The 11,707-nt window shown below is 40.7% G+C and overlaps 1 protein-coding gene across 1 annotated transcript; it reads left to right on the forward strand.

Moving 5' to 3' along the window:
- Positions 1-10,823: 10,823 nt before the first annotated feature.
- Positions 10,824-11,438, forward strand: LOC149254859 (uncharacterized). Its single transcript, XM_089454857.1, has one exon. It carries the CDS (start codon positions 10,824-10,826, stop codon positions 11,436-11,438), a length of 615 nt encoding a protein of 204 aa, XP_089310983.1.
- Positions 11,439-11,707: the final 269 nt, after the last annotated feature.

Here is an 11,707-nt window from a genome sequence, read left to right on the forward strand (position 1 = left end):
TGTTCTTACACACTCGCAATTTTTAATGAAAGAAGGTTCTATTTTGCTTAAATGATGACTGTAATACTTAAGGAATGCCTGTGATTATTCAGATTATGTCTCACTATAATATGGCTTGGCACTACATCCCTGGTTATATTGTTAATATACGATTTGACTATTAAAGGATTAAATACTACACCAAATTGCTAACACCAAGCCACCAAGCCTAGTGTACAGTGCTAAAATGATGAGAATGAGAACCTGTTGTATGGTGCCATCGTCAATGCCTAGGATGGAATCATCGTAGGGATGGGAGTTTTGCCCATACGACTCTGACTAGGACAGTGGATGAAGGCAGTGGGATCTTACCTGAGGTGCCCGTGCATCGTGACTAAGGGCAGGGCTTAGTGACGAAGTGAGCGGGCCCCATCCCAATCAAACAGTGTAGATGCACACAATAGAAGGGGTGCGACACCCTCCCCCTCTATGACGTTAGTGGGGGAGGAGAGAGTGGTGCAATCGACCTTGGACTGTTGGATGGGCGCATTTGATTTGGGCCATCAGATCAAGGCCTGGAACCGTGAGCTGAAGCCAAGAGTGCACCACCCTTTTCCAGAATTATCCATCGAGTGTATCAACCTACCATGGATCATGGCACCAACAACGAGAATTGTGGGACCGACGGAGATTAAAGGTTAGTGGGGTATGATGTGATGTTGAGTGGGGCCCCAAGGGTGGATCAATGACGGAGGATCACTGCCAATGATCTTACGGTGTGCGGAACCCCTAGGTGACATCAATGGGGAGGGGACCCCCAGCGCACGTCGTTGATCTACACCTTATGATCAATGGTGGATGTCGCATCGCAACTCCTCTTGTGACGTTAGCGTAGGGTTGAACCCCCACGCAAGCCGTAGATCCACCGAGGCCAATCTTGACCATAGAAATTGAGGCAACTCCTATTTCAGACCCTATAAAAAAGTTAATGCTCCGTCCTTACACTCACCTGACAGGAGCTTGACGTCACTGGGACCATTGATCATGGGCATGCATAAATTTGGCATATACGGAAACTGTGCATATACGGAAGATGTGCGCATATACGGAAACTTGGCATATACAGAAGACATTCTGCACCGTAGATGCGTAAATTCCATATACATAAATTGCGCATATACGGAAACTGTGCATATATGGAAGATGTGCGCATATACGGAAACTGAGCATATACGGAAGATGTGCGCGTGTCTTCCGTATATGCCCAGTTTCCATATATGCGCAATTTCTGTATATGGAATTTGTACACATCTTCGTTTATGCTTCTACATCGTATGTGCACAAATTCCATATACATAAATTGTGCATATACGGAAACTGTGCATATGCGGAAGATGTGCGCATATACGGAAACTGGGCATATACAGAAGACATGCGCATGTCTTCCGTATATGCCCAGTTTCTGTATATGCGCAATTTCTGTATATTGAATTTGCGTGTATACGATGCAGATACATGAAATTTCCTTTATGTGCATATCTTCCGTATATGCACGTTGTTCACGTATCTTCTTTTATGTTACACAAACTGCACATATATGGAAACTGGGCATATATGGAAGATGTGCGCATATACGAAAACTGGGCATATACGGAAGACATGCCCATGTCTTCCGTATATCCCTAACTTTCCTGTATGTGCATACCTTCCGTATGTGCACGTCGTTCATGTATCTGCATCGTATACGCGCAAATTCAATATACAGAAATTGCGCATATACGGAAACTGTGCATATACGGAAGACACGCGCATATCTTCCGTATATGCCCAATTTCCGTATATGGAATTTGCGCATCTGCGATGCAGATACACGAACGACGTGCATATACGGAAGGTATGCACATACAGGAAAGTTAGGGATATACGGAAGACATGCGCATGTCTTCCGTATATGCCCAGTTTCCGTATATGCGCACATCTTCCGTATATGCACAGTTTCCGTATATGCGCAATTTCTGTATATGGAATTTGTACACATCTTCGTTTATGTTATAGAAACTGCGTATATAGGGAAACTGTGCATATACGGAATATCTGCGCATATACGGAAACTGGGCATATACGAAAGATATGCGCGTGTCTTCCGTATATGCACAGTTTCCGTATATGCGCAATTTCTGTGTATGGAATTTGCGATGCAGATACATGAACGACGTGCATATATGGAAGATATGCACATACAGGAAAGTTAGGGATATACGGAAGAGATGCGCATATCTTCCGTATATGCACAGTTTCCGTATATGCGCACAGTTTCTGTAACATAAACGAAGATACGTGAACAACGTGCATATACGGAAGATATGCACATGCAGGAAAGTTCATGTATCTGCATCGTATACGCGCAAATTCAATATACAGAAATTGCGCATATACGGAAACTTGGCATATACGGAAGACATGCGCGTGTCTTCCGTATATGCCCAATTTCCATATATGCGCACATCTTCTGTATATGCACAGTTTTTGTATATGCGCAATTTATGTATATGGAATTTGCTCATATACGATGTAGAAGCATAAACGAAGATGTGTACAAATTCCATATACAGAAATTGCGCATATACGGAAACTGGGCATATACGGAAGATGTGCACCGTTTCCGTATATGCGCACATCTTCCATATATGCACAGTTTCCGTATATACGCAATTTATGTATATGGGATTTACGCATATACGATGCAGAATGTCTTCCGTATATGCCCAGTTTCCGTATATGCGCACATCTTCCTTATATGCACAGTTTCCGTATATGCTAAATTTATGTATATGAAATTTGTACACATCTTCGTTTATGCTTCTGCATCATATATGCGCAAATTCCATATACATAAATTGCGCATATACGGAAACTGTGCATATACAGAAGATGTGCGCATATACGGAAACTGGGCATATACGGAAGATGTGCGCATATACGGAAACTGGGCATATATGGAAGACATGCCCATGTCTTCCGTATATCCCTAACTTTCCTCTATGTGCATGCCTCTCGATTATGCACGTCGTTCGTGTATCTGCATGGTATACGCGAAAATTCAATATACAGAAATTGCGCATATATGGAAACTGGGCATATACGAAAGATATGCGCGTGTCTTCCGTATATGCACAATTTCCGTATATGCGCAATTTCTGTATATTGAATTTGCGCATCTGCGATGCAGATACACGAACGACGTGCATATACGGAAGGTATGCACATACAGGAAAGTTAGGGATATACGGAAGACATGCGCATGTCTTCCGTATATGCCCAGTTTCCGTATATGCGCACATCTTCCGTATATGCACAGTTTCCGTATATGCGCAATTTCTGTATATGGAATTTGTACACATCTTCGTTTATGTTATAGAAACTGCGTATATAGGGAAACTGTGCATATACGGAAGATGTGGGCATATACGGAAGATATGCGCGTCTTCTGTATATGCACAGTTTTCGTATATGCGCAATTTCTGTATATGGAATTTGCGCATCTGCGATGCAGATACATGAACGACGTGCATATATGGAAGATATGCACATACAGGAAAGTTAGGGATATACGGAAGACATGCGCATATCTTCCGTATATGCCCAGTTTCCGTATATGCGCATGTCTTCCGTATATGCCCAGTTTCCGTATATGCGCTTAGTTTCTGTAAAATAAACGAAGATACGTGAACGACGTGCATATACGGAAGATATGTACATGCAGGAAAGTTCATGTATTTGCATCGTACGCGCAAATTCAATATACAGAAATTGCGCATATACGGAAACTAGGCATATACGGAAGACATGCGCATGTCTTCCGTATATGCCCAGTTTTCGTATATGCGCACATCTTCCGTATATGCACAGTTTCCGTATATGCGCAGTTTATGTATATGGAATTTACGCATATACGATGTAGAAGCATAAACGAAGATGTGTACAAATTCCATATACAGAAATTGCGCATATACGGAAACTGGGCATATACGGAAGATGTGCACCGTTTCCGTATATGCGCACATCTTCCATATATGCACAGTTTCCGTCTATGCGCAATTTATGTATATAGAATTTATGCATATACGATGCAGAATGTCTTCCGTATATGCCCAGTTTCCGTATATGTGCACATCTTCCGTATATGCACAGTTTCCGTATATGCCAAATTTCTGTATATGGAATTTGTACACATCTTCGTTTATGCTTCTGCATCGTATATGCGCAAATTCCATATACATAAATTGCGCATATACGGAAACTGTGCATATACAGAAGATGTGCGCATATACGGAAACTGGGCATATACAGAAGATGTGCGCATATACGGAAACTGGGCATATACGGAAGACATGCGCATGTCTTCCGTATATCCCTAACTTTCATGTATGTGCATGTCTCTCGATTATGCACGTCGTTCGTGTATCTGCATGGTATACGCGCAAATTCAATATACAGAAATTGCGCATATACGGAAACTGGGCATATACGGAAGATATGCGCGTGTCTTCCGTATATGCCCAATTTCTATATATGGAATTTGCGCATCTGCGATGCAGATACACGAATGACGTGCATATACGGAAGGTATGCACATACAGGAAAGTTAGGGATATACGGAAGACATGCGCATGTCTTACGTATATGCCCAGTTTCCGTATATGCGCACATCTTCCGTATATGCACAGTTTCCGTATATGCGCAATTTCTGTATATGGAATTTGTACACATATTCGTTTATGTTATATAAACTGCGCATATAGGGAAACTGTGCATATACCGAAGATGTGCGCATATACAGAAACTGGGCATATACAGAAGATATGCGCGTGTCTTCCGTATATGCACAGTTTCCGTATATGCGCAATTTCTGTATATGGAATTTGCGCATCTGCGATGCAGATACATGAACGACGTGCATATATGGAAGATATGCACATACAGGAAAGTTAGGGATATACGGAAGACATGCGCATATCTTCCGTATATGCCCAGTTTCCGTATATGCGCATGTCTTCCGTATATGCCCAGTTTCCGTATATGCGCACAGTTTCTGTAACATAAACGAAGATACGTGAACGACGTGCATATACGGAAGATATGCACATGCAGGAAAGTTCATGTATCTGCATCGTATATGCGCAAATTCAATATACAGAAATTGCGCATATACGGAAACTGGGCATATACGGAAGACATGCGCATGTCTTCCGTATATGCCCAGTTTCCGTATATGCGCACATCTTCCGTATATGCACAGTTTCCGTATATGCGCAATTTATGTATATGGAATTTGCTCATATACAATGTAGAAGCATAAACGAAGATGTGTACAAATTCCATATACAGAAATTGCGCATATATGGAAGCTTGACATATACGGAAGATGTGCACCGTTTCCGTATATGCGCACATCTTCCATATATGCACAGTTTCCGTATATGCGCAATTTATGTATATGGAATTTACGCATATACGATGCAGAATGTCTTCCGTATATGCCCAGTTTCCGTATATGCGCACATCTTCCGTATATGCACAGTTTCCGTATATGCCAAATTTCTGTATATGGAATTTGTACACATCTTCGTTTATGCTTCTGCATCGTATATGCGCAAATTCCATATACATAAATTGCGCATATACGGAAACTGTGCATATACAGAAGATGTGCGCATATACGGAAACTGGGCATATACGGAAGATGTGCGCATATACGGAAACTGGGCATATACGGAAGACATGCGCATGTCTTCCGTATATCCCTAACTTTCCTGTATGTGCATGCCTCTCGATTATGCACGTCGTTCGTGTATCTGCATTGTATACGCGCAAATTCAATATACAGAAATTGCGCATATACGGAAACTGGGCATATACAGAAGACATGCGCATATACGGAAACTGGGCATATATGGAAGATATGCGCATGTATTCCGTATATCCCTAACTTTCCTGTATGTACATATCTTCTATATATGCACCTCGTTCATGTATCTGCATCGTAGATACACAAATTCCATATACAGAAATTGCGCATATACAGAAACTGTGCATATACGGAAAACACGCGCATATCTTCCGTATATGCCCAGTTTCCGTATATGCGCACATCTTCCGTATATGCACAGTTTCCCTATATACGTAGTTTCTATAACATAAACGAAGATGTGTACAAATTCCATATACAGAAATTGCGCATATACGGAAACTGTGTATATATGGAAGATGTGCGCATATACGGAAACTGGGCATATACGGAAGACATGCGCATGTCTTCCGTATATCCCTAACTTTCCTGTATGTGCATACCTTCCGTATATGCACGTCGTTCGTGTATCTGCATCGGAAATGCGCAAATTCCATATACGGAAATTGGGCATATACGGAAATTGTGCATATACGGAAGACACGCGCATATCTTCCGTATATGTCCAGTTTCCGTATATGCACAACTTCTGTATATTGAATTTGCGCGTATACCATGCTGATACACGAACGACATGCATAATCGAGAGACATGCATATATAGGAAAGTTAGGGATATACGGAAGACGCGCATATCTTCCGTATATGCCCAGTTTCCGTATATGCGCACATCTTCCGTATATGCACAGTTTCCCTATATACGCAGTTTCTATAACATAAACGAAGATGTGTACAAATTCCATATACAGAAATTGCGCATATATAGAAACTGTGCATATACGGAAGATGTGCGCATATACGGAAACTGGGCATATACGAAAGACATGCGCATGTCTTCCGTATATCCCTAACTTTCCTGTATGTGCATACCTTCCATATATGCACGTCGTTCGTGTATCTGCATCACAGATGCGCAAATTCCATATACAGAAATTGGGCATATACGGAAATTGGGCATATACGGAAGATATGCGCGTCTTCCGTATATGCACAGTTTCCGTATATGCGCAATTTCTGTATATTGAATTTGCGCGTATACGATGCAGATACACGAACGACGTGCACATACGGAAGGTATGCACATACAGGAAAGTTAGGGATATACGGAAGACATGGGCATGTCTTCCGTATATGCCCAGTTTCCGTATATGCGCACATCTTCCGTATATGCCCAGTTTCCGTATATGCGCAATTTCTGTAACATAAACGAAGATACGTGAACGACGTGCATATACGGAAGATATGCACATACAGGAAATTTCATGTGTCTGCATCGTATACGCGCAAATTCAATATACAGAAACTGCGCATATACGGAAACTGGGCATATACGGAAGACATGCGCATGTCTTCCGTATATGCCCAGTTTCCGTAATGTCTTCCGTATATGCCCAGTTTCCGTATATGCGCACATCTTCCGCATATGCACAGTTTCCGTATATGCGCAATTTATGTATATGGAATTTGTGCACATACGATGTAGAAGCATAAACGAAGATGTGTACAAATTTCATATACAGAAATTGCGCATATACGGAAGACACGCGCACATCTTCCGTATATGCCCAGTTTCCGTATATGCGCACATCTTCCATATATGCACAGTTTCCGTATATGCGCAATTTATGTATATGGAATTTACGCATATACGATGCAGAATGTCTTCTGTATATGCCCAGTTTCCGTATATGCGCACATCTTCCGTATATGCACAGTTTCCGTATATGCCAAATTTCTGTATATGGAATTTGTACACATCTTCGTTTATGCTTCTGCATCGTATATGCGCAAATTTCATATACATAAATTGCGTATATACGGAAACTGTGCATATACGGAAGATGTGGGCATATACGGAAACTGGGCATATACGGAAGATTTGTACACATCTTCCGTATATCCCTAACTTTCCTGTATGTGCATACCTTCCGTATATGCACGTCGTTCGTGTATCTGCATCGTATACGCGCAAATTCAATATACAGAAATTGCGCATATACGGAAACTGTGCATATACGGAAAACACGAACGACGTGCATATACGGAAGATATGCACATACAGGAAAGTTAGGGATATACGGAAGATGTGTACATATCTTCCGTATATGCCCAGTTTCCGTATATGTGCACATCTTCCGTATATGCCCAGTTTCCGTATATGCACAGTTTCCGTATATGCGCAATTTATGTATGTGGAATTTGCGCATATACGATGCAGAAGCATAAACGAAGATGTGTACAAATTCCATATACATAAATTTGGCATATACGGAAACTGTGCATATACGGAAGATGTGCGCATATACGGAAACTGGGCATATACAGAAGACATTCTGCATCGTATATGCGTAAATTCCATATACATAAATTGCGCATATACGGAAACTGTGCATATATGGAAGATGTGCGCATATATGGTACCACCCACCACTGGAATATTTAATCTTCCATATATGCATATTTCGAAGCTACGCATATATGGAAGATATGCACATATATAGAAACTACGCGATGTAGGTCTAACAATAGGTCTTGCATTTATAAATAAGCACATACCATAAAAAACTGGATTGAAACCCAATATCAAAATGGACATAAAATCTCAAATATAATTTATTAAAGACATAAAATATTTACAGGAGAACTTCTCATACTTCACTCTCACACCTACTTACACACCTCTACATACTTACATGCCTCATGGGCTCATCTAGATTTATACAAATGGATTAGAACCCAGGTAGGTTCTAGATCCTAAACTAACTCCCAAAATATCTCTCATGATCCATAAAATCTCTCATCTAATCCCTTATCCCTAGATAAGAGCTAACTAATCCAATTTTTTCTCAAACTTTCCAAAATACTCTCGAATATTCATCTATTTACAAGAATTATCATTTTCTCCTAAAACTATCGAAAAAATACATTAATTAATTAAATCCTAACTTTGTAAACAAACTCCCTTAGTAAACATTTGACCTAAGTTAGATGCATCTGCATCACTATGCATATACAAAAGTTGTGCATATACGGAAGTTGCGCATATATGGAAGATATGGAATTAAAGATACGCATATACATAATGTGTGCATGTACGGAAGAGATGCGCATATATGTGTATCTTCCATGTATGCACAACTTTTGTATATGCGTATCTTCCATATATGCGCAACTTCCGTATATGTGTATCTTTTGTATATGCGTAGTTTCCGTATATGCGCATATCTTCCGTATATGTGCATCTATTGTATATGCACAACTTATTGTATAAGACACATTTTGAGAAGGAGTTATTATCATTAGGACAACCAGGACACACTATACAAACTATCAAAGAAGTTTGTATATATATTTAGTTTTTGGTATTCATGGGGTGTAGATTAATTGGTTTGTTCACATATATCCACAATCAATTGGCTCATGTTTTAATCTTTCTTCAAAAAATATTTCCCTATTTCATGTGAACCATATTTTATGACATAATAATTTGGGGATCACTAGCCAAGTTTCTTACATGTCTTTCCATATGTACTCTACTAATCAAGCATTCCTCTCCATGATCTAGTCTTCTAGAGCTATGATTCAGCTCTTTAAAGGCATGATGTCATACTCGATTTATGAATTCACATCCAAAGAATAGATGTTGAACCATTTCAACTTCCAAATTGAAAAAAGTACATATAGAGGGATCTTGTATTACTTTTTTGTGCAATATGAATTTGGAAGGATTCTAACATTTCACGTAATAATGATTAATAACAAAATAATATAAAATTTGGGGATCACTAGCCAAGTTTCTTACCTGTCTTTCCATATGTACTCTACTAATCAAGCATTCCTCTCCATTCCGTTCTTTGAATGTCAACAGGGCTGTTTTCAAACGTGTTTCGCAAGATACTGAAAATCCTGGTTCGGCACCAAACTTTATCGTTGCATATATGAACAGGCTTGCCTCACTAGAACCCCTGCCCCTCCTTGAAGCTGCTCCCTCGTGGTCATATTCTGCCCAACGGAGAAAAAACCACTAGAAACACATATTCCCCCCAATGATTGTACATGTCTTGCCCTGTTACAATGTCATTCCTTCCTCTACTAATCCTTCTTATGCCACCTTCTGCTGGAGTGAATTACTCTTGTATTTCCCCTTCCGAACACTCCCTGCTAATATTGGTTCAACTGATGCATAAATTATTGCACACTGGGAACAAAAAAAGGGTGCATATACACCATGGCATGTCCATCGAGAACCCGAAAACCCACAAAGCCCACCTACTGAAGATCAAACTACCCCACACGCCCCCCCTGATTCCATGCAGATGAATGAATGGCGAATCCTCTCTCAACTACACCCAGGTTACAATATTGCAATTGATGACCTCGACATGATTGGCTACCGCGACTTCGATGTCAACCACAATTGGTCACAAAATACTGTCCCTCCCCCCTTGCAAGAAACTGCCATCAATTTCATTGAATTCAACCACTCAACCATTCAAAACCAACATCATTCTTTTTCCAACCTTCCCCATGATCATACATTATCCCCTACCCAAAACATAGCTTTTACCACTGTTTTTTCACACTTCGAAACCCCTTCGCCAAAATCCCTACGCAAAATCATCATACAAGGAATAGCTGGCACAGGAAAATCCCATTTGATTAAATGTCTGCACCAAGCATTTGTGGAAAACTCGCCAACAAACAAGAACCCTTTATTGTTACTTGCACCAACCGGCGTTGCAGCTTTCAACATACATGCCCTCACAATTCACTCTTCCCTTCGTATCCCTATCCAGACAATGCATCCTCTCGAAGGCCAGCTACTCCTACACCTGCAAGAGCAACTCCGTCATGTAGAATACATCCTCATTGATGAAATGAACTTTATTGGTCCAAAAATGCTTTCTCGCATTGACGATCGTCTAAGAGAGGCATTCCCTCTTCATCGGAATGCACCATTTGGTAATCGCTCAATTATCCTTGTCGGAGATTTAGGCCAACTACCACCTGTAAAAGACATTCCTTTATACGCTGGGACATCGCATGGCACTGCACTTTGGCACAACTTCGACATATTCATAACACTTTCAACCATTTTCCGTCAACAAGGAGCTAGCCCGTCCCAGGTTGCTTTTCGGCAAATACTTGCAAATCTTAGGAATGGAATATCTACACTTGAAGATTGGCAACACCTAATGTCAAGAACAAGTTCGTCTCTTACACATGAAGAGAAATGCATATTCGAAGAATCCATGCACCTATTCGCAACAAACAACGCAGTTGTCTTGCATAATAAGAAAATGCTTAAAAAATTGAACATACCAGTAGCGCTTTGCTCTGCGGAACAACAAAGGCAGAAAACTCCTACTACAACAAAAGATGAGCATCTGCCTGCAAAGGTGCTCTTATGCAATGAACAAAAAGTTATGCTCACCAGCAACTTATGGGTACATGCAGGCCTCGTCAATGGCGCGCTTGGGAAGGTCATCTAAATATTTTATTCAATTGACTCAAAGCCCCTAACATTACCATCCTTTGTGGTTGTTGACTTTAGACAATACAGAGGAACACCGTGGGACATTTCACACCCAACATATGTACCCATTCCTCCCATCACAAGGGGTACACGCCGTCAAATACCACTTCAAATGGCATGGGCTTTAACGATACACAAGTCACAAGGAATGACATTAGACAAAGCGATAGTGGACATCGGCACCAGAGAACGCCAAGGGCTAACATTCACTGCAATTTCAAGAGT

The sequence above is a fragment of the Pinus tabuliformis genome, chromosome 7, assembly GCF_031772625.1.
Source record: "Pinus tabuliformis cultivar Carrire ecotype Pingquan chromosome 7, CPIR1, whole genome shotgun sequence".
Taxonomy (NCBI): Eukaryota; Viridiplantae; Streptophyta; class Pinopsida; order Pinales; family Pinaceae; genus Pinus; species Pinus tabuliformis.